The sequence below is a fragment of the Falco naumanni genome, chromosome 5 (genome assembly GCF_017639655.2).
Source record: "Falco naumanni isolate bFalNau1 chromosome 5, bFalNau1.pat, whole genome shotgun sequence".
NCBI classification, from domain to species: domain Eukaryota; kingdom Metazoa; phylum Chordata; class Aves; order Falconiformes; family Falconidae; genus Falco; species Falco naumanni.
Genome location: NC_054058.1, coordinates 51,279,574 through 51,304,537, shown reverse-complemented (window position 1 = coordinate 51,304,537; position 24,964 = coordinate 51,279,574). Strand labels below are relative to the sequence as shown.

General features: G+C 37.0%; 1 protein-coding gene across 1 annotated transcript in view; it reads right to left on the bottom strand.

Annotated features, from left to right (window-relative positions):
• TMEM117 (transmembrane protein 117) overlaps positions 1–24,964 on the bottom strand; it is a 220,348-nt gene that overhangs the window by 78,349 nt on the left and 117,035 nt on the right. Inside the window, exon 5 of the mRNA XM_040596799.1 lies at positions 646–743. Within this exon, the coding sequence (XP_040452733.1) occupies positions 646–743 (98 nt within the window). The remainder of the gene's footprint in view (positions 1–645; positions 744–24,964) is intronic.

Sequence of the window (24,964 nt, the reverse complement as noted above, 5' to 3'; positions counted from 1 at the left end):
GTGGTTGAAAAAAATCTTTGCAATTTCTTTCATCTTTGGCTATAAGGTCTTCAGACTGCTCTTAAGACTATATATTTTCCATCTTCCATTTTTCCTGCCATAGTTTGTGTTCTGTTTCAACAGTTACACTTAGCTTGAATTTACCTGGAAGAGGCTACATTCAGGGTCAAATAAACGCTTACCCCTCACCATTTATTTGCATTGATTTTAAAATATTTTCCTTAACAATCTGTGGCTGACTCACCATTTGAAATTCTATTCATGTGTTGATTCAAAGAATTATTATAATTAATTTCAAGGTCACAATAGGACATCCACATATCTGTTTACCTTAATTAGAAGGACTGACAGTGGGACAGCCAAATATTATCACATATAGCAAATATTTTGCAACTGAGTTATACACAGTGTCAAATATATAATAAAAGAAACTATAAATCAATTTGTAAATTATATTTTTACACCAACTATTTTGATTAGGAATTGTTCAGTCACAGACAGCTTTTATAAGTTAAATATTTTGTTAGACCAAGTTTCATTTTTCAAACCATCTATTCTATATATTTATATCCCTTCCAGGAGATGTATTTTTGAATGTTCTATCAAAAATTAATTTACAATATTTTGATTTTACTATTTTCCTACCAGAATAAAATGATTCTAATGTTTCCTTTCTTCCAGAAAGCTCTGGCAGACTTTCCCCAGTCTGGGTAGGGTTTGTCCTGAAGCATCATATCTGTGACCTACAGGGAAAGAAGAAATAATATACAGGTAAACTGGTGTCACAAAAGAAAGTACTAACAAGGACATGTTATTTTACATATTACACACCAGCTTCAGTTCTGATAATTTTAAAAGTCAGACAGCAGAAAAATAGTATCTCTAGGGTTAGCTGCAAATAAGTTAAAGAATATTGGTGTACATATTCTGCCTCTAGAAGTGCATGCAACGCCTTGAGAAAGGAGGAAACCTGTGGAGATACAAAGATAAGAAGATGAACTAGTCTAAAAGTTACAGCAACCTACAGTGCACAAGCTACATTCCCCTATGGCTACGAAGCTTTCTGGTCCAAGCTGGGAGAGCAGACCCACTTCCCTGAGAGCAGCATCAGCAGAATTGCCACTCTTGAAATCAGAACTGCAGTCAGGGAATGCATGCCCATGAATTAAGCACTATATGCCATTTAAAGCCTCCTCTTGCTTCCTGGTATCAGTAGGAAAAACACACTTGGGACTAGAGACCCAAAAAACCCTTAAAACTTGCACACAATATAAAGTATGAAATATTTATTCTCATTTTCATAATTCCTATCTAAAGAGACCATCTGTTTCTCTGTCCAGAGACTCATATGCATGCGCTACTTCTGGGTGGTACACAAAAGTATTAAAAATGACTTCTAGCTAAATGAGGGAGGTGAATACCTCTCAGGCATTTCCACCTTTGGGAAGATGTGTTTTCATATCTATTTACTTTAAGTTAACTGTAATAAGAAGCACTGAAAATTACATTACAGTAAACTCATCAATTCTGTCGTGCAAAAGATCTGTAAGAGTGGAAAACCTACCCATACGTAAAGATTAAGAAATAATTGAACAGATAAAGGAAACGGGGTTACCACCTGCTTCAAAATAGATAAGTAACAAAAATAATCTTTTTATTTGTCATTGGTATCTGTACACAGTGGAAAATTACTAACTGTTTTGATTAGTATGAAAATAACTCTCAATAAGATTTCAGAAGGAAATAACTTCAAATTGAAGTCAATATTTCTTGATGTTTTTTTCATATATATATACAGAGGTTTTTAAATCCAGTTTACCATCCAGAGAGTGAGTTACCACTTTCAATCAAGGAAATTAACAGTGTTTATCAAAAAGAACACATGGCCTAGGATTGAATGAGAACTACATTTAAACTGTATTCAACTTCTAAATTTTGGTTCCAATTCCACTGGGATTAAAAGTGCTTAGCATATTAAACCAAAGGGCTGGGACCAATGTATAATGAGTATGTTAAATAAATAGAAAGAGGCATTCTAGGATTTTATGAATCCATTAAACCTAGCCTACAGAAAGAACACTTTGTATCCCAAAATACCATATTTACTAATTGTTTTATGTAGTAAATCTTTTCTCAGATCAGCATACTATTATAATTTTTATAAGATAACTATTATCTACACAGAATCACAGAATCATGGAATTAAGTTGTAAAAGACCTTTAAGATCATCTAGCACTGCCAAGTCCACCACTAAACCATGTCCCTAAGCCCATATCCACACATCTTTTAAATACCTCCAGGGATGGTGACCCCACCACTTCCCAGGGCAGCCTCTGCCAATGCTTGGACAACCCTTTTGGTGAAGACATTTCTCCTAACATCCAACCTGAACCTCCACAGGTGCAACTTGAGGACATTGCCTCTTGTACTACCACTTGTTACGTGGGAGAAGAGACCGACCCTCACCTCACTGCAACCTCATTTCAGGTAGTTGTAGAGGGCTGTAAGGTCTCCCCTGAGCCTCCTTTTCTCCAGACTAAACAACCCCAGGTCCCTCAGCCGCTCCTCATGAGACTTGTGCTTCCAGACCCTTCACCAGCTTCGCTGCCTGTCTCTGGACACGCTCCAGCACCTCAATGTCTTTCTCATAGTGAGGGGCCCAAAACTGAGCCCAGGATTGGAGGTGCGGCCTCACCAGTGCCGAGTACAGGGGGATCATCACTGCCCTTGTCCTGCTGGCCACACCCCTGTGATACAAGCCAGGATGCTGTTGGTCTACTTGGCCACCTGGGCACACTGCTTTCAGCCAGCTGTCAACCAAGAACCCCAGGTCCTTTTCCTCCAGGCAGCTTTCCAGCCACTCTGCCCCAGGCTGTAGCATTGTGTGGGGTTGTTGTGACCCAGGTGTAGGACCTGACGCTTTGTTGAACCTCATACAACTGGCCTCGGCCCATCAATCCAGTGTGTCCAGATCCCTCTGCAGAGCCTTCGGGCCCTTAAGCATATCTACACTCCTGTCCAATTTTCTGGGTGTCATCTGCAAACTTACTGAGGGTGCACTTGATCCCCTTGTCCAGATCATCAATAAGGATATTAAACAGAACTGGCCCCACTGAGCCCTGGGGACACCATTTGCAACTGATTGCCAGCTGGATGTAACCCCATTCTTCAACACTCTTCGGGCCTAGCCATCCAGCCAGTTTTTTACCCAGTGAACAGTACACTCCTCCAAGCCACGGACTTCAAGCAGGACCTGCCTTTCACAAACTCAGTGCTGACTGAGCCTGGTTGCCTGGTTATCCTGTACATGCTGCATGATGGCACTCAAGATGACCTGCTCCACATCTTTCCCTGGCGCCGAGGTCAGATTGACAGGCCTGTTGCTCTCCAGATATTCCTCTGACCCTTCTTGTACATGGGCGTCACATTTGCTAACCCCAGTCAACTGGGACCTCCCCGGTTAGCCAGGACTGCTGATAAACGACGGCAAGTGGCTCTGCCAGCTCCCTCAGTGCCCTGGGGTGGATCCTATCTGGCCCCATAGACCTGTGTGTGTCTAAGTGGTGTGGCAGGTTGCTGACCATCTCCCCTTGGATTATGGGAGCTTCATTCTGGTCCCGGTCCCTGTCTTCCAGCTGGCGGGGGGGGTGTGCACCTGGAGAACAACTGATCATACTATTAAAGACTGAGGCAAAGAAGGCATTAAGTATCTCAGCATTTTCCTCATCCTTTGTCACTATGTTTCCCCCTGCATCTGAAAAAGGAGGGAGATTCTCCTTAACTCTCCTTTTCTTGCTGATGTACTTACAGAAACATTTTTTACTCTCTTTTACAGCAGGAGCCAGATTAAGTTCTAGTTGGGCTTTGACCCTTCTCATTTTCTTTCTTCGTAACCTCATGACATCCTTGTAGCTCTCCTGAGTGGCCTGCCTTCTTCCAAAAACTCTCCATTTTCACCCTGAGTTCCAGCCAAAGCTTTATGGTCAGCCAGGCCAGTCTTCTTCCCCACTGGCTCACCTTTCAGCACATGCAGACAGCCTGTTCCTATGTCTCTAAGATTTCGTTCCTGAAGAATGTCCAGCCTTCCTGGACTCCTTTGCCCTTCAGGACTGCCTCCCAAGGGACTCTGTCAACCAGTCTCCTGAACAGGACAAAGTCTGCCCTCCAGAAGTACAAGGAGGTCATTCTGCTGACGCCACTCCTTCTCTGAGAATCAAAAACTCTATCATTTTGTGATCACTGTGACCCAGATGGCCCCAGCTATCACATCACCCACAAGTCCTTCTCAGTTTGCAAACAACAGGTCCAGCGGAGCCCTTCCCTAGCTGGCTCCCTCAACAGCGGTGTCAGGCAGTTGCCTTCCACACACTCCAAGAACCTCCTAGACGGTTTCCTCCCTGATCTATTGCATTTCCAGAAGACATCTGGTAAGTTGAAGTCCAGAAGAACAAGGGCTACCAGTTTTGAGACTTCTCCTAGCTTCTTATAGAATAAATATTTCATCTGCCTCTTCTTCCTGGTTGGAAGTCTGTAACAAACTCCCATCAGGAGATCTGCCCTGTTGGCCTTCCCCCTGATTCTTACCCATAAACACTCAACCCTATTGTCACCATCACTAAGCTCTAGACAACCAAACCATGCTCTAACATATAGGGCTACCCCACCACCTCAATATATTTCAATAAATATTTAATGTTGAACAAGACCTTTGTAAAGATTTAATCATCTACTTCAGTAATACCTTTTTCACTTAGGAAGAATCTACATAGTAATGAATATTTTCAAAGAAGAACAGATATTTCATGAAGTTTTATTCAATTTTCAAAATATTTTCTCCAGATGCTTTCTGGGAAAAAATATGTTTGTAGAAGGATGCAATCTGCTGCTCTATGACCAATTATTAGAGTACCATGCTTCATAAGAATGACATTCAAGAAGGAGACATTTTCTGAGGAAAATGGCAAGACGAGTCACGAAATGTTCTTTCTGATATCAGACAGTTGGTCTTTCATCTCCCAGCTTTGGCATTTATTTAAAGTCATATCACCAGATCAATGTCAGGTCTGTTACAGCTAAATTGGCTGAAGCAGAGACAGTCATTAAAGGGATGCATTTCATAAAGAGAAATCCAATTACCTTTTGCATTAGAGAAATCAAATTCATTTTCTGGTTTGGTCAAGGACAGCCACTGTGGAAAACAGCTCAGAGGAGAAGAGCACTCAACACTGTCATAGTGCAAATAAGTTTTAGATAGAAACATCAAAAAGTCATTGTTGCTGTTAGACTAGTGTTTTTAGAAAAAGAAAAAAACCCCAAAATTTAATTTAATTTTCACAACTTAGTATAAAGAGATGCATGAGTGTGTGCTGGTTTTCTCTCTTTGTATTTCACAATGCAATTGCTGGCCAGCAAACATTTCTTTCTTTTTTACTGGGCTATATTTAAAAACACTGCTGATCCTCAGGACTAAAAACCTAACTGATTCCTTCAGTAATTCTCTGTATGCATGCATCTTAAAGATTCAAGATAAAATAGAAAAAGCCACATACCATGTAATTAAGTAATGTACTTTTTTCTTGAACTAAGAAATGCAATAAATTTTAATTAATTAATCATACTGCTTCAATTCAGAAAGGAATGGCCCCTACATATAATGACTGTTCAGTCTTTCATTTTATTTAGTATCTCACAAGACAAATGATTGCACTGTATTAAAGTGCAGATACAAAATGGCATAATACGTATTGTCTGACTTTTTAAGTTACACAAATGCCACAGTAAAATATTTTAATTAAAAATTAGTATGTCTTGTATATATTATGGAATCTTAAATTTCACTTTGCTCTATAAAATATGACTATTAACTGTTCATATTATTCGCTTCACATTAACTGTGAAGATAACTTATAATGCTTTTAAAAAGGAATACTACTATCTTAAAATTATTAGCAAAATGTTATGGTTCCCATTTTTTGTTACAGAAAATTGAATTGTTCCTTTTGATGTGATATACTACAATAATTTGAAAAATGATGTAACACATAGAAGAAAGAACCCTGGATACAAAGTCATATTCAGAGGAAGTAACTTACACAGACAATAAGTGCAGAAAGCAAAATGACAAAAATTTCAAAAAAAACCCCAACAAAGCAGTACTATACCTAAGATACCTGAGATATACTATGTGAAGCAGTAAGACACCTTAAGGATCATTTATTCCTTCCATGTAGATGCTCTTTGAGCATATTGCTCAGGATGCTCTGCACATACTTTAGATCTCTCCTCTCTAGGCAGTCATGTCAAGTGATGCTACATTGTACATCACAAGATCCCTCCCAGCAGAGGCAGCATCTGCAGCAGGAGTTTCAGGTAAGGTCTAAGTATCTTTTCTATTAGTAAGCTAACTGAAAGTGAAACTTCCTCTAAAAAAAAAGAAGAAAACGACCTAATATTTTGGCTATGCCTTCAAAGTATCTTCCGAACTCTTCACTAGCAGGAAATGTGCTGTCATCTTCAGTGCACAAACAGATCATTCCTGGAAAGCTAATGCAGCATGGGCTGTTGGTCAAGCTGTTTTCATCTGTCAGATTCAATTGCCAAATTTTAGAAACCTGGAAGTATAAAAGTACACCAAATAGTTTCATAGTAGTCCTTCTCCACATAACTGCAGAAACTTTATATTGAAAGAGAAATGGACTCTGGACAAGCTCTCTAGGATGTGACATTTTCCATGCTGTAACATTCATTAAGCAGAGAAAAATCCTCAGTGGAGGATTTTCATTGTTTTATTCACACTTGACTAAATTGTCAAAACAGGGTAAGAGCAGCCCTCCAGAATTTAACAGAATGTAGAAGAAGCCACAATCCACAAGAGAAACTTGGAAATACAAACCAAATGGTGAACTCTGAAATAATTTTTATTATTTTCACACAGTAATTAGCAGTGCAAGGTCTAATGGACAGTAGGACTCCAAAATCTTATATTAGTAAAGAAGTTGTTCATACACAACTACTCAGCCAGGAAGACAAGACATCATGGTGTTATTGCTGGACAATGGAGTAACCAAAATAACTCTGCATTTGGCAAAATACATATATCTACCACTATCAAGTACATGACTCAAGTATTATAAGTGTTTTGGTTTTTTTTTTTATAATTTTACAATTTGAAAATATCTTATTTTAAATCATACACCTCTTCGTAAGTAGCGCTAAATTAATTTAATTTGAAACTCAGCCTTTAAATAGTTCATAAGTAGCACTTTCCCACTCTCTCCAAACTATACAAGAAATGTTATTTTCAGTCATGCAACTGAGGAATTTAATTGATAAGAATGAGTATCATAAATTCTAAATGTTTTCAGAAATTGTAAGGATGCCATATGTCAGGGCGGGTCTGAGGGCACTTTCCCAGGGCAGGTGCATGCACATTGCTTGGTTTCATGCAGCAGAACATTCCTCATCTAAAGAATCCATTGATACCTTTTGCAAAGACTCAACATCACTTATGTGTTTCTGAAAAGTAGGTTTGTTTTTTTTTTTTTTTCTAGACAGTGAGGCTAAATCAGGTTAAAGTAATTATATTTCCTGAAGTCAGAGAGTGAAGTCAATGAGAGCTAACATGTACCACTGAGTGCATACACTCCCTTTGCTTTGCTGTTATGTGCTTTTAGGTAAGAGCTATATATAGGCATCCCACTAACTACACATCAATTCTTTATTACCTCTCAGTCTTCAAGTACTATACTACATCATGGTACTCCTATATCAAACCAGGGAAACATTTAGTATTCAGTTATTTAAAAGCTTCTATCCAGCATTTTTGTCTTCATCTTCTTGGAGATATTTAAAAACTGCACAGCTGTTCACTTGATGTATGAAAGTAACCTATATGGAAAATCCTTCTGTACTTTTCATTTGGATGTTAGAGGGAAAACTGTCTTCTGTGGATCATACATCAGCACTTCCATGGCTTACACAATGATAATATGAAATGTTCCTTTAATTATGAAATTGTTTCACAATTGAGCAGAAGTGTTAAAAACTTCGTTACACATCTTTCAGAAAAAAAACTCTTGATTTTTTTTTAATCCACTCTGCTGTATTTCGGAATATACAAAAAGTGTAAATGTTTGAAAATATATGTAAAAAATATTTGTACTTCGACTTACTGATCTATAAAGGGGATGGTATTTTTCAGGCTAAATATTAATAGTCAGCTGTACATACACTGCTACATTTTAAAGTTGTTTTATCTGTTTTCAACGTTTTCAAATATTCCTAATGTGGTTTCATTCCTACCCTGAAAACAATCAAGCTTGTGTTAGGTTATTTGTCCTTCAATTTAATCATAAGGCATTCTTTTTATATTTGCATTTTCAAAGAAACAACAATCACAGAGACAAAATATGCCCCCTTGAATCTACTCTTTGGGTTTTTCTTTTTAATCAGAGCAGCACATTGTTCTTGTCTTACCAATACATGTTTCAACAATAGGTAAATCCTGAAAAACAATATTAAACTGCTGTCACAATTCACTGCTCAATATGAACGATACATATTATGGCTCACTTTTGTTGCTTCTGCAACAGCTTCTAGTATTACTTTGTGCATTTGCAGATTTCCCACCAATAAAATGTTTCCAGAGTGTTGCTTTTACAACCTTTTATTCTCCTGATCCATAGCATTTGCACGTGCACTGTATTTCCACCAAAACCAGTTACAGAACTCATATATAAACACTCAGGAGGCTTATATTAATTATTGCCATCTTTACTGATCCATGCAAAGTTATTTTTTCACCCATTGAGGAAACAGAAAGCCTCTTATTTTTTAACTAGCAGGTCTTGATTTGTTTTTTTAAATATTATCATAGCAGTTTCTGCCATAGTCACAATCTGTGCTGGGATAACAATTCAACAAGACAAGAACAACTAAAAATACATACACTTTAGGCTCAGCTTTAGAAAAGTCACCCCTGCCAGCACTTACTTTCAATTTCCAAACGGAGTTAGGACAGAATGCTCCATAAAGCTAGTTTCTAGACCACGATCAAGTTGTAGTGAAAAACTTCTTTAGATACCAAAAAGTGAGTTAGGGAGAGAGATAGTATGCAATTACTTTAGGTCTATTCAAATTATTGTAGAAATTATACCAGCAGAAGTAATACCTGAAGAATTTTTTTTTAAAAGTAAAATAAGTCTAAAATGAACAAAAAGAAGTATAATTTTCTTTTAACTGGAAATTAATTGACACTTCATAAATACAAATATTTAGGAACTATTGAACAAATTAAGTAGGACTTCTGCAAAAAATATTCTAAGCTATGCCATCTCATTTCCTACCATGTTTCAAGCCCCTACTGTGCACACAGATCACTATATATATGCAAAAAAAACCCCAAAATACTGGCTGCCATGTGGCAAGCACTTGCTGTTTATATAACCATTGACACCATGTTTCAGAAGAATTTTTTTTTCTTGTTTTACTGCGTCCTTATTATTGTTACAGTGCAGTAGCAGAGGTCTGGGTAATATCATGTATTCCAGACAAATTTTGAGACATAAAGCCACACTATGACTTTTATTTAAGGCATTCAAATCCATTCCATTTTAGGCTGACATGGCAGCAGATCTTGCTTTACTCATTTAGGGAGCTTGGTGGTTTTAGTAAAAGGCCAGAGACAGAAGTCATGCCATGTTTGGTGCACATCTGCCATACGCATCTAGACCAATGTAGATTCTTTTTATAGTCAGTGAAAAGGAAAAGGCATTTCTCAGGTGCACTGCATTTCAAAATAGCTTCTATCGTAAAGATTTACCTATTTCTCTCCACTCTAAAACAGGACCTGCTCAGATGCTCACACTGCCAACAATGGAAGTCTGGTAACATGAATTTCAACCTAGTTTCCTACATATCTTAGTGTTTCTCATCAAAAAGTCATTAACTCGGTTAATTAAATACATGATGGCTCATAAGGAATGAGGGTCTGTCATAGGTAAAGGGCCATATTCACACATCCTATGCCTAAAAATTTGGCTTTTTCCCTCAGCAGGATGTTTCAGGAAAACCTAGAGAATCCAAGTTCCTTGGATAAGTCCTGGAGGAGAGCAAGCAAAGGATTGTAGAGAATGGACAAGTCATATCACAAAAGGGTTATCCAGCCTGGTGAGCAGCATCAGCCAATGCAAATAACAGATACAGAGGTACTTGTCTAGGTGCTTGACTCAGGTTTCCACAGGATGTGTTTCTCTGTTTTGGGGATAAAAAATGCAGAGCTTTCCAGGGTATGATGTTAAAGATGCATTTTTTTACTTTTGCACAGAAGATGATTGCTTAAAGCAATCAAATGGGAGTGCCCATTTTTAGTCTCAGATCTACCAGTGCTTTCAGTTTAAATGCTGTTACAGGCTTTATCCATTGACTTTAATGGAAAAGACACACCAAGTGCCTAGGCTAAGAATCAGCCTTCAGCTCCTCCCCCCACCCCCCCGCCCCCATCTCCTGTATCTACAGCATCAGACTCTTCATCCTTCCTTTCAGTCTATGAATCTTGCACACCTAGCTACAATGCAAAGCACTGAAGAAAGAATTGAGCCAGCATGTGATCAGCATATAGGTAGCATTCACTACCTTGATGGAAAGAACAGAAGGTTCAAAATGTGTTCGTGCTGAAAGGGAAATTTTATGCAAAATGCAAGTAGTAGTTTTCAAGTTAGAATGTGATCCATAAAATCTTGGAATATTGCAGGAATTAATGCATTTCCCCATTTACCTCCAAACTACAGCAGCAAATAGGTTCCAGGCTACCAGCTGTATAGTCGCATCATATAAAACACAGGACTCTTTGAGCATATATGAAACCATACACCAAATGGTGGCACACAGTAATTAAGGTGTGACTCATTCGTCAAGACTGTATTAACCTAATAAAAATTTTCATGTCTGAATGTGCCTGCAAGTCACAGACAACAAGTTCAACTGCCTGATCTCATAAAGGACATAGAGCTCAGGAAGGTCATTATCAGCATCAATGAAAACCTCAGAAAAAATCTGGTTTGATTTGGCTTAATACAACATAGATGCTGTGCAGTTTTGGCTAGATTGCCAACAGTTCTGGGTATATCAACAAGGAGTACTTAGGTCTCTAAAGAGAGTTCTGGGTTTTGCAAACAGGAAGCTTATGCTGCGGAGCATGCTACCAGCTTAGGCATGTATTTAAAGAAGTCAAACGCCAATTCCCGTTTTTTGAGGGAATTGACTTACATGGGGGAGTCCCATGTAAGACATGTTCACAAGAGACAGGTTTTTACTGATGGAATTTAATTTCTGGCCTGTCTTTCAGCATCTCCATCTAACAATTTTTTTTGTAAGTGTTGCATGTGTTCATGTGCTATAACAGATACAGGCAGCTTTCTGCATGGACCATTAACTATTACTCTTGGGCAGTGGCACCATTTTTATTTGTATCATGATACCCTCAGAGATTCACAGTTAGACTTGTAAACTGTCAATGCAGCTTCTTCTGTGTAGTCTATGTTTTGATGTGCCAGGTCATCATTTGCTGTTCTAACAATTGTAGTTTTGAAGTTCTTGTTCTTCAGAAAGAAGCTGGTGTCCATAAATGACAATACATATGCCACTTGGTGTCTTCACCTGCCTTTCCCACTAATACTTTTCAATTATATTTGGTGAGCTAATGGATGACACAAGCCCAACAAACGTATAGGCAACATTTGCAGTGAGGACATAGTACTAGGGTGATTCTATGGCAGGTGAGGGAGTGAAATAAGAAGAAACATTTATAACAATGACTTGTGAAATAGCATATTAATAATTAATAATTTGGGAGGTTGCTGTTTTCTTCTTAATTTAACTTCTACTTCGTGACTATTGAGGAAGTATCTTCTTGAGGGGAAGGCTAAGTGAATGGCAGATATAACAGGTGTGTTTTGCCACTTGATTGTGGGGAACTGTTTTCACTTTACACAATGTATTTTAGATCAACAGCAAACAATAACTAAAGTTAGCTAACTAAAGTCAGTAAAGTAGCATAAGCACATCTTTCAAATATCTCTGTTGGTGTCTACATCATGCAAAACCTGGCAAAAATGAATCAGTCAATTCAAATAAAAATAAAAGATACAATATCAAGCTCTGATATTGCACCCATGCACGTAAGCCACAGGAGAGCTATCTGAGCACATGGAGGTCCCCAGCAACACGTGGGAGGCACACAGGCCACTCTGCTGACATCCGCTTGCTTCCTCTTGCCAGAACAAAGAGCCTAATTAAACAAAAATCCATCTCCATGCTGCTGACATTGTGCTGCTTTTCCAGTTGATTCAGAGCTGTGATGTACTGACAGCTCAGAGTGGTTTCAATCTATTTCATTTCTTTATGATGACTGGCACAGAGAAGCCATAGCTTCAGAATAAATAAAGGGGAACTGGAAACTTCCTTTACGTGGCCTTTTCTGTTCTGCACTCATAGCAAACATAGCTACTATAGGACTGTTTTTTCACTCTAAGGCAACAATAGGAACAATTCTGCACAAAAGTTTCTCAGTTTCTAGAATACTAACTTGCAAATGAAAGCCGTTAACAGAAAACAAACTGCAAAAATTCATGAAGTGCTTCTGAAAAACCTTCCCATGGCTCTTTACAGTATTTTCCTTATCATACTACAGGGGATTATGCAATTAAAATAATTTTCTGCTCAGGTCCTGGTTTTCCAGGTTTCCAGATTTATAGGCAATATCATTAACTGTTTTTAATTACCATTTTATACTGAAGGTACATCCACATTGAGAACATAATGCATCAAAAATTTAGAGATCCTTATATTTGTCCACATTTCCTGTGCTATTCTGCACTTGAGGTGTAAGCATGGTCATGGTTTTGTCCAATCCCCTTTAAAAAAGCCTACTTTGTTTTTACATCCAGAATAAAGAGTGGACATGGAAGGTACTCAGTGGAAGGTGGTTAGTACTAGTTCCACTTCAACAGAGAAAAATCCTTGGACTCTGTTGCAAAGTCACTTGCCATTCTGAATAAGCAATATTTCACTTTGAAAAAGCCAGCCAACCTTTTTTTGTTGTGTCAGATTTTGTTCTATAAGAACATTCAGGCAGTCAATTTTTTAACACCTCAAATTATATTTAAAATGTAAAAAATACCTATCAAAATGCACAAAAGGCATGTAGTATCTTTTCAGAAAGCAGAGAAATAATGATTATTCTTAAACTGTATTGGGATTATTCAAGGTATTCTCAGTGCTGAAAGAGGAACACAAAATGAAGTATGTCCCTATTCCCTGAATAGGGAACTTTCAGGATTAATTATTTAGAAAATTGAGATCATCACTTAAATTGTCTCTATTAAAGAATCATAATATTAGAGGCCTTTAGGGTTTCAAGCATAATGATATTGCTATTCCCTTAAAATGGTGTGATTGGCTCAGCTCAGATCTACCAAATTAAGAAAGATAGTATCGATAAGTTTCCTTTTATTTGTATTCAAGTTTTAAGGTTTGTGTTTTCGAAGACTTCCCACCAAATATAATGTCTTGAAATGAAGTGGAAGATATGACACTCTTATAGACACATAGAAACCTCCAAACTCTGGCTTTCAGATAAAATTCCAGCTACTACAGCATCTAGACAAAATATTACAATTTTTAACAACTGAGAATAATGATATCTTTTTGTATAATAAAAACCAAAGGGGAAAGATGGTTATAAAACATTAATGGATACAACTGAAAATGTTTCACACTGATCCTTGTTTGGGAAGAATATTGAAGACACATAGGGCATAATGGTTTGTGAAGAATTCTTAAGTACTGCTTGGGTTGCTAGAAGGTATTTTGGAAAAGAAGGCACAGCAAGAAGAGAGCTGAGAGAAATTGCTGTAACTCTAGGGACAGGATTTTACACTTCCTTCTGGATTTGTGCTAAAAGATATTCCACAGCCAATTTGACAGTAAATAGATACCAGGTTTTGCAGGCTGGGAAGTCAAGGATGGCTAGAAATGATTGGTAGTAACATTGCTTTCTCACATCCCCTTGGCTATAGGAAATAGCTGTCTTTAACCAAAATGCTTGGTTACCTAAGCATAGGCAGAACTTTGTATTTTTGTGCTTTAGTTCAGTAAGGAGTGAAAGAATGCCAGGTCATCTGGGTAAACAAAACAAAGAGAATGGAAGGAAATCTGTTCTACTTTTAAGCACACTTCAGAACACAATGCTTAATATACAGTTCTCATTCAGCCTTCAATATTATAAAGTCTCTGCCCATGCTACATTTTTATTTGAAATTGAGTCTCTCTTATATAAACAAAGAATCAAGATATTTTTTTTTCAGGTTTTCTTTCCTGGCTTCATAGGCAGCACTATCCGTTGGCAAACATTCATCCCATGGGGAAGTAGGATTGATATAATTTAGAAGAAAGCAAATAATATTCAATCATGATTGCACAGTTTTTGCTATTTGTTTGACAAGTTTATTCTTTTTCTACTGTATACACACAAAGCCATATAAAGTCAGCTAATGGTCACTCATTAAAATGTACTTTTACTTTATACATATTCATAAGATACACTGTAGAGAAAACCAATACATTCCTCAAAGAATAAAAGAGAAAAATCTCAAGACCAACTTTACATGAAAGGGAAAGTTGCTTTTTGTAAAAGCTCAGATGTTACAAATTAAAACCTCCTGTTTTATCAACATGGTGTAAACCAGATTTTTTTATCTGATTATCTTTTGAAAACCAGGTTTTGGTCAATTATTATTTCTTATGTGGACATTTCTCAAGGCTGAGCCATACTGTGTGCACAGCTGATATGGTACAATCTTTGCTCTACAGCTGGTCTTGTTTGTCATCTCAGCTTACTTGATTAAGCATTTTAATCAGTGTTTTGATTAAGATTGTGCACCTTCTGTTGAAAATTGTCTGGCTGGTATTTAGTTGAAAACCAGTTGACTTCTCAACATCTTATTTAGGTTTTGGCCATTTCTCAATCCATAACTTTTGAAGGCTTTATAATCAGTATCTTAAATTCTTTCTTTCTTTACAAAGCAATAATGAATGTTGTCCAGTAACTGCAAAATTCTGTACTAACAGTGTTGGTAAGCAGCTTCCTATGAAGCTGGTAAGCTGTTTTACATTTAGTATAATGCCACGAAGAATGGCATTGACTTATTTTGCCTTCAGCTTTGAACTTGTTGCCTCTAAAAAACAAAATACCAGTTCTAGTATTATATTTATCCCTTCTTTTCTAACTGTTTTGTTAAGTCACCCATTTTCTTCAGCCAGATCAGATGTTTGTTTGGTTATTTTTTGGAGAAAGTAATTCTTCTTTTCCCCCCAGTGTTCTCAGGAAATTGAATGCAGATTATATTTACAAGCTTGAATTAGCTATAATGTATAATTTAAAATCACCTTTATTTCATTCATACTATCTATGTTTATATATGTTTCCCTTGTGTTATTAACATAACCCAGGAGCATTATCATTTGGGATTTTCTGAGCAGACCATTTGGCTGAGCTGAAGCTTTTTGCCTTGCTTTCTTAGCACAAGGAAGGAAACACCATGAGCTTTGGGAAAATGTGAGCCCCTCTCCAAAGCCCAGATGACATTGTCTTAATACCTTCTAGAAAATGTTATTGATAAATGAGAAATAAAAAGCTCTCCTATGACTAAGTATAAACAGAAGGACTTAAAATAATCTTTGCCTTGTAACTGTGAAGAGAAGGCAAAAATTCAGTTAGATTATTAGTATTCTCAAACAATAACTGCACATTCTAAAGGGGAATTAGACAACAAAATTCACTTTATCTGTGAAAAGGTAAAGATACTATTTTTACTGGATATACGCTATTGCAGTAGGTAAATACATATTTACAGATAAGTTACTTTATATTTAAGTTATGTCACCTTTACATCAAATATATATTTTCTCCTTTACCAAAGTCTCATCCTCCTTGCCTTGGCTTTGATACAGATTTTGAAACCAACTCCAGTTTCAATGTCTCTGAATTCTCATTGTTAATCATAAGTCCTTGCTCAGAAAAATGTATTTTAAAATGATTACCCTGAGTAATGAGTAGCCTGATTGTATGGGAGCACCATGACATTGTACCTGACAACTCCATTCCATCTCCAGTTTGAAAGGCAGTACATGGAAAAAAAACTAAGCTAGTGCTGATGCATTTGCATTTTAACCTAGGTACCTATTAGCCTAGAAGATATACTGCGGGTTTAACTACTATCTAGCAGAGTCAATCTGGTAAAACTTCAAGCATAAATGACAAATACTTGGTATACATAAAATGCATAAAACTAGAATATAGATATCTGACTTATCTTGTCACATATATAGGAATCTCAAGAAAATGTCCGTGTCAGTTGGCCAAAATATTGGAACAGAATTTTAAGGTTTATTTATATAAGGATATAAACACTAATCTGTATATGTCTGAAAACCAGTAATATCTGTAAACATTTTGATTAAAATTGCAGCTCCTCTGTGTATATTGGCAAAAATGTTTCATAGCACATGAAGAATTTAATACTATTACAGCTCTAGATTAGCTAAAATTGGTGTGACCTTAGGTCTAGTATTAAGTATTTCTCATGTAAAAATACAGAATATACAGGCATTTTTTGTTTGTGGTAGTAGCTTCTGAATTCTATGCACAGAAACTGAAAGTTTAATAAAGACCCTTATCAGCTTTGAAAAATCTGATCATCTTTGATGGGAAAAAGAAACAAGAAAATAAACAGTCAGAGATGCAGACGTCTCTGCAAAGAAGTTCTAGAAAGAGAACAACCTTGATGGAAGACAGGGAGAGAGAAGTGTGGAAATGATAAAATCTTAAACATGAGGGCACGAGATTGAAATAAGCTCAGTAAATGGACACACTAATGTCTAGTTGCAAAAGAATGGGGATCCAATTCAGAGCTTAAAAGTACTTGTTTACACTTCCCTCAACAGAAATGAAGGTTGACACTGACAGGTAGGTTATCCCTAGATTTGAGAAAGCTACTACTTTAAGCTAGATATTAGAATATTTCCATCTCAGATTGCCTATTCATTTCTGCAGTGTTCAAAAGAGAATCCAAATAGCTGTTCAAGTAATAAGGAGATCAATCCACAGGACAAAAACTGAGCCAAGATACAACTTCTGGTAGCAGAACATTCAGGTCTAAGACCCCAGCGTCATCATGTGCTTGAGAGACAGGCAGAAAATAGATAGTACCTGAAGTTCTTAACTATGAAAGTGCTCCTAATTAGTCTAGCTTTTTCACTTTCATGAGTAACTAAGATATCTTAAAAATACAAAGAATCCAGAGCTGTTATGTCAATCTCTTTGATGTCTGCTAGAGAAACAATGGAATGATTGCTTAGTAATTTATAAGCTTTATTATCTCATTGGATAAATACGTGGAAGAGACTTTATAGTCTCTGAGCACCTTTGGTCCACAATGCAGAAATGCTGTAATGCAGCAAAAAAATCTCTAAACTGTCATCAGTACAAGTCAGCATGTCTTCTCAGTGGACCACAATGCCATCTGCACGTACTTAACTTCGGTTCACAGGCAGCTGCCTCCTGATGGGCAGGCATATTAACTTTGATGTAGTACCACAAAACACAGCTTTCGTCCTTACAGCGCAGACCTGACATCTATCCTTTGCGCATCCTTGTGCTTTTATGCTAAGATTTGCATATATGAATCTGCAATTAGGCTGGACACTTGTTATGCTTTTCCAATGGACAAATGAAATGCAATGAAATTAAACTGATTCATGACGTGATTTTTTCAGTATCACTAACAGGTTAAACTACATTGTATTACTATATTCAGCAGACAGCAATTAAGTTTAGTGTAGTGTAAGAAGACTCTTGAGTTTTCTTTTTGCTCTGATCTACCAAATGATGATTCATTGGGGCTTTTTCTGTACTAGGAGTACAAACAGGGATGTGATTAGCACTGTTGAATGTAGGTTCTCTGTGCCAGATACATCTGACACTATATCTTCACCAAGTCCAGACCCACCCCAACAACCATAAAACTTTTGGGTTCAAACAATGTAGGTCATAAATTTGAACAGCTCTTGAATCATGTGTTGTAAAGCTGTCTACCGCTGGCTTTCCACACAAATGTGTGTCCTGGTTTCAGCTGAGACAGAGTTAATTTTCTTCTCAGTAGCTGGTACAGCGCTGTGTTTTGGATTTAGTATGAGAATACTGTTGACAACACATTGATGTCTTAGTTGTTGCTAAGTAATGCTCGCTCTAGATCAAGAACTTTTTAATTTTCCCATGTTCTGCCAATGTGGAGGTACACAAGTTGGGGAGGGAGTGTAACCAGCAGAGCAGACAGGAACTAGCCAAAGGGATATTCCATACCGCCAAACATCATGCTTAGTATAGAAACTGAGGGGAGTTGTCTAGGAGCCACTGATCAGCGCTCGGGAACTGGCTGGGCATCAGTCAGCGGGTGGTGAGCAATTGCATTGTGCATCACTTGTTTGGTTTTGTTTTCCCTTTGGGTTTTATTCCTCTCTCTTTCCATTACAATTGTTTTTGTTGTTGATATTATTATAGTTGTTGTTATTACTATTACTACACTACTATTATTATGTATTTTTATTTCAATTATTAAATTGTTCTTATCTGAACCCACGATTTTACGTTTTTCCCGATTCTCCTGATCCCACTGTTGGGGGGGGGGGGGGGGGGGGGGGCGGGAAGCGGAAAGTCAGTAAGCAGCTGTGTGGTGCTTGGTTACTGGCTGGAGTCAAAACACGACATATCTACTGTGAATAATTTCCACTACAAAAATAAGGCTGTGAAAGATCTGGTAAAATCCTGCAAACAATTTACACATAGAATTTGCAGGTAAGTTAGTGAACAGGCAATGGAAGGACTGATTGCAGAATCACATTCCTCAGTCTCAGTTCTTTAATCACAGCACAACACTCGCAGTCAGATTGGAAAGTAATATTTCTGCCATTTTTAGTAAAATTGGTTTTTCCATTTCTGACTACAGATTTACCAAAAATATGCTGGCAATTACCAATGATGGTAAACAGGACATATTTGGAGCTGTTACTTACAAGTCTGGTGCATAGAATTGATGAAAATGATCAGAAAAATGTCAAATTGCTAGCTGTTTCAGTACAACAGCTAACGTAGCATTAAATCAGTAAATGAGCATTTGGTTTCCCGTATCATGGAAATACTTATATGAAGCTGTCTTACAAGTAGGAAAAGGGAGATGTAGTTTTTTTGAAAAATAAATTACTTGAGGGATGAAAAATTGTAAAATTGCGTTAGTGATTTGTTCAGTTTTAATAGTTAGTTTTTTAATAGTGCACTAAAAATTGATGGCTACAAGCTTCATGCTATTACAAGAAAATAAGTTTATATATAAATGACAGGTGCATTTGCATTTTTTATTTTTCATTTTTGTATGCATTTTTGTCTATGCGTGCATCCTATGCATAAACATAGCATTAAATATTTCATACACATATGCCTTTCTGGCCTGAACAGAATGCTCTTGTGATCAGACTAACAGGGACTAATAGCCTGAAAATTGAACTTAGCTCCCAGTTCCACAAACAATTTTCTATGAGCAGCAGCTTGCAGACTGCAAAGTCAAATACAGTCTGCAATGCCAGGCTCAACCTCTTGCCCCAGTCTCTGAGGCACGGAAGTCTATTACACTGGACTATCTACCACTCCCTTGCTGAATGACCCTCCTGCTTGCCACCTGCCTCCCAAAGGCATGCCATCATCAAACTAGTCTTGCTCGGTATCTTCCCATCCTTTCATGAAATACTATTATTTAATAAATAAACAAATGTGGTTTTTTTTTTTTTTTATAAGCTTGTGGATTCATTTTGTCATCCATGGCTCCAGAGGAATTTTCTCCATTGATTCTTCTGGTTACACAAAATGATCTAAAAATGTTGTTTGGGTGTCAATGAGAAAGCGCAAAGTATGCCAACTTTCTGGCAATCTGCATTGCCTCTACTAATAATTGCAGTGGTGTTCTGACAGTGTAATGAAATAATTTCAAAATGCTAGGAAAACAAAAATGGGCACTGAGAAAGTGCTTCTAGAATGGAAAATGAAGCAGAGCTGAAGATGTTATGTTGCTAAAGAAGTGTTACAGAAGCAAAGAATGAACTATTTCAAATGGAAGAATTAATATCAGCTTTAAGAGCATAACCCAGTGACATAAGTAAGGTGTATTTACATATGTGGGTTTAGCTATAGGATCACAAAAGTTCTAATTTGAGCACTGAAAAGGATATTTCTGAAGGGTGATGCTTATGAAGGGCATTTATGTGCCAAAATTCTTATATGACATCCGAAATATAGAGTATGTACACATCCATACTATTTTACACCAAAATGCACAAATGCACAGACAGCATACGTATGGCTGCTTTTACTAAATTATTTTACAATACTAATTTATTCTGCTGTGAGAAGATACTGAAATGGAGCTAAAATACGTTTTGCCTCTGCTCTTTCATGGTTTTGTAACTGTTGCTGAACTATTTGATAAGTTTGAGTGTGGGTTTTTTTAATTTTTGAGTGAGAAAACCTGAATTACTACAAATGAATCTCCAAAGTACCTTTTCTTCAGCCCCTGTCTTCTTTCAAATTCTAGATTCTTTATATTTTCCTGATCAAAGATGTTTCTGACTTTTTAATTTTTGCTGTATTTTTATTAGCATACATTGTGCAAATGTGTTCCACTTCAGCGAAGATCCACTCATGATAATTATTTTAGCATATTTTTAGAAGTTCTATAGATAAGTTGCAAAGATTCTTTTATTTCTTATTAGTAGTGTGTTAGCAACAAAATTCCAGCTTGAAAATAAGTCCTATGGTTTCTGACTATATTCCTTTCTCATTAATTGCACTATAAATTAGAAACGCACAAATAAATGTTATGGCACAATGATTAGGAATAGATTAAGTTGTCAGTTGGAACATGACTAGCAGCAGATTCTTGTGGCTTATATTGTTTTGTGACCTTTTCCACTTATGAATAAAATTGGGGAGTTTACTGTAGCTAGTTTTTTCAGATCTAAATACTGAAAATTTTGGCAGCATTTTAAGCCCACTGACTTTGCACTGAAGAGCATGGAGAGGGTTCCTGTGAGCCATTCTGCTGACCTGTGTGTGTGGTTGCAACATCCAGCTGAAGGATGTAGAAAAAGACTGAAAAGGCCACTTCAGAAAGTTCTGCATGGTCATGGCCATCTTCATTTTCACACCTTTGTTTGACCCAGCATAATCGTGGCAACAAGAACATGCTGCTTTGTAGCTCTGTAGGATACAAAAAAATGACCAGACAAATGGTACCAATGACACAGAAATGTTAAAGGCAAATGAACAAAAATCCTTTTCTCTTTAGCTATTTGAGTTCAAATGAACTTGCTCAGATGGCTGTGCCTGTTCACTAAACCGGAGATTTCAGCTTTTTTTCGTCACAATGGATATCAGGTTATGAGCAGATTTTGGACATGCTTTATTTTTCCCAGAGTTGTCTTTGCAGGCACATGACATACATCTTCCATTTAAAAAGGTCTAATGTGACTTGCATTTTAAGTAAGTCTCTAGGATAACAGTACTTCTCAGCCCAGATCCCTAGTCTGAGAACCTCACTCTTCTAAGTCATGAGGTTCACACACCTGGATTGATGAGGTGTGCCTTACCAAGGACAACTTCTGTTCGTCGGGATGTTAACAACAAGATGCTGCAAATATAGTACATAATGAAAGTATGGCTTGGGACCATCCAGATAGCTACTGGAGGATGAGCTGATGCAAGACACTTCCCAGAGAAATCCAAGAGACCGACCAAGTATGAAAAGTGTAATATATTTTTGTGGAACTGCCCTTTGCAAAGTTAACCTTGTGATGTTTGTTGTGGAAGAAAACGGCCATCTGTTCTACATGTGGTAATAGAAATAGGTTTGCCAAACCAGAACAAAGATGGAGAAGTTTATGATTTGCAAGGGATCCCAAAATACCTTCTACTCATTTCTGAAGGTTAACAGCCACTCTGACTCAAGATCTTCCAAAATCAGTGGAAAGTTACTATGGAAAAAAGGATGAAAGGACTAAATTCTGCTCTCCATTGCACAGCTGTAAACTTTAGGACAAGCCCATCAGTATGCATGTATGGCAAGAAAGATCATTATTTTACACTCACCTAAAAGAGAATGGTTTAGCCTGTAGACTTTCCTGTTCTTGCACTCTGATGCTTCACAAGGCAGTCAGACCTTCCTGTCACAGTTTATTACACTCTCACCAGAACTGTCTGATGTAAATTACAGGTCTGACATTCTTGGTGTCTGTCACTTGTTCCTCGTGAACAATATGTAATGCATACAGCAAAATTAGCATCAGTGTGGCTGGTATGGTCGATTTAGGAACAGGTATGCTATAAAGTTGCTGGAAAGTATGTACAAAATACAGAACTTAAAATGAAAAAAAATCTGCATTCACAGAACAAAATTTAAAAAATATTATGCCCCACAATTTATGTCACACAGTTTAAGATATTAGATAAACAGTTTTAGAAATTATAACAACTGCAAAATAGTTTCTAAATATTAATTAAGGGTTCTATTTAGAAATATTTCACACATGAGTTCCTTACCATCTGTATTTCTAAAACTTGAGAAGAAGAAAAATGTAACAATATCTGGTTAAAATTATTTGAAGGTACCAGTGCTACACTGCTTGAATCTAAATTTAATAAAAGTATTCACCTCTCTTAAAAATGTATTATTTTAGATCTGAAAAGAATTCTAATATATACTTTTTGCAGACTTCTCGTGTGTCTACAAGCAGTGTTGAACTATATTTTCAGCTATGGAGTTTACTTAATCCCACAAGACTTTTATCTTACCTTTATGCTGACAAATGAACAAGGCTGAAATATGCAGGATCCAAGCTTCTGTCAGGATATACTGTTTCAAAAGTCATTGTTGTTGCACAGCTGTTTCCTTTAAGCTATTGGCTTAAATGCAGTTTTATTATTCTTCTGGGCTTATTACTGAACTCCTCAGTAGTTGCAGTTAATTGTCTCTAAGATTTACTTTTCTAGACAAGCCAAGAGAATGCAGCAGAAATATAATGTGATACCAAGATGTGATGAGGTGACTTTGATAACTCTCTTTCAACACACACAGCTGTGTCCTGGCTAGGTTTTCTTACTTCTGTGTTCCTGTTTTTCTAAATATATTTGTGATAACGTTACCAGATTAAGAGGGAAATGCTACCTGCATTCCTTGTAACCATTTTTTATTAGTAACACAGGCAGTAATTATTAGTTGTATTAAAATAATGTTTTGATTCACATCTCTGAATTAATTTTTTCTTTAATGTGTCTATATTAAATGAGGAGAAAAGACTAGCAGCTGTCTGTTTCTTCTGAACTAATAAACAGTACACCTCAACAATGTCTAGATAAATATAAAAAATTTCTAGCAGATCAAACATGAACTTTTTATTTCAGGTTTTATAGTATTTTTTGGTTGGTTTTTTTGTTGGTTTTTTTTTTTTTTTCAAAAAAACCCTATTACATTCTTGGACTGAATTAATCCTGGGAGCAGCCCTAGAAACTTCCTGGTCAGGCTAACAATTTTTCCAGACATTTTTAAAACAATCAAAATACTGTGCATTGGCCTATTTGATGACCAACATTGACAACTTCTGATAGACCTCATCTAGAAATACTTTCTTTCTGAGAAGGTTAACTGGACAGATATGTAAATTCAGTAAAATTGTATGTACAGTGATTATGTTACTTAATAAGATTATCAACACAAGCCAAGTCTTTGACTCCTTTCTAAGTTTCCATTTATGTTAAAAAAAACCAACAAACCTGTAATTGAACTTAGAGAACTGGGAAATAAAAATGCGCGGTATTGTTCTGTACCACCAGAGAACTAACAGACATTGTTTTGTTGTTTGAAGACTTGCTCCAGATGACCCCATTGCAAGATCAGGACAATAGGTTTTCCTTCATCTTCCAGAAAGAATTGATCATGGTTCCAGCTGGCCAGTCTGATGGCTCCTGTGGAACCAGAGCAATCAGCTTTGCTTTGCATCACTTCTGGTAGCCAGTTGCCCACTCCAGTCCTCAGTAAGCTATGGGTATATTAGGGGACTCTAACTTGCTTAGAGCTACTGTGGTACTGGTGAAGGGACAAGTAGCCATCGTGATTCCTTGTACTAGCTCCGGAAGAAGGGAGGGAAAGAGGGAGGAAGGTAGGGACCTACTACTGTAACAGACATGTGTCTACTCTCAAAGAGTCAGGGTTTTCCTTAGTTACCTCAAGGCAAATTACCAAACTAGAAGTGCCCTGGTATAACAAAAAAGATTATAATTCTGGGAGGGTTGACAACATTGTTTCCACTCTGTAGAAAGGATGAAAGAATGGCTTGGATCAACAATAAAATATTTTCTTTTTTAAGTTGGGTCTGGCTAGTGTAGAAAATCAGCATGTGAAAATCAAGCATTCCTTAATTCTACCAATGCATGGAGATGTCCTAACAAACTAGCAAATATTTGTACAGCACAAAGGGGATTTAAGTCCTCAGATAATTTAATAACAACCAGTACCAGCACAAGGAATACATGATGTGAAAAAGAATAGTGTTTCTCTTCAGTACATGCAGTTCAATTACTTAGCTTCTGACAGATTAACCTCAGAAGCCAAACAGAATGCAATTCTGATTAACATCGGACGAAAAGAAAAAAGTACAAACCATCTATTTCTTTCTCTGGGTTCAGCCCTGTCCTGTAGTCCCTAGGATCCCTGGCAGACAGTGTGAGGGCAATGTGCATGTTAATTCTCCTCTTGGGCATGCTCAGCATTCCCTTTTTTTGGAAAGAAAATGACAGACTTCGGTGTG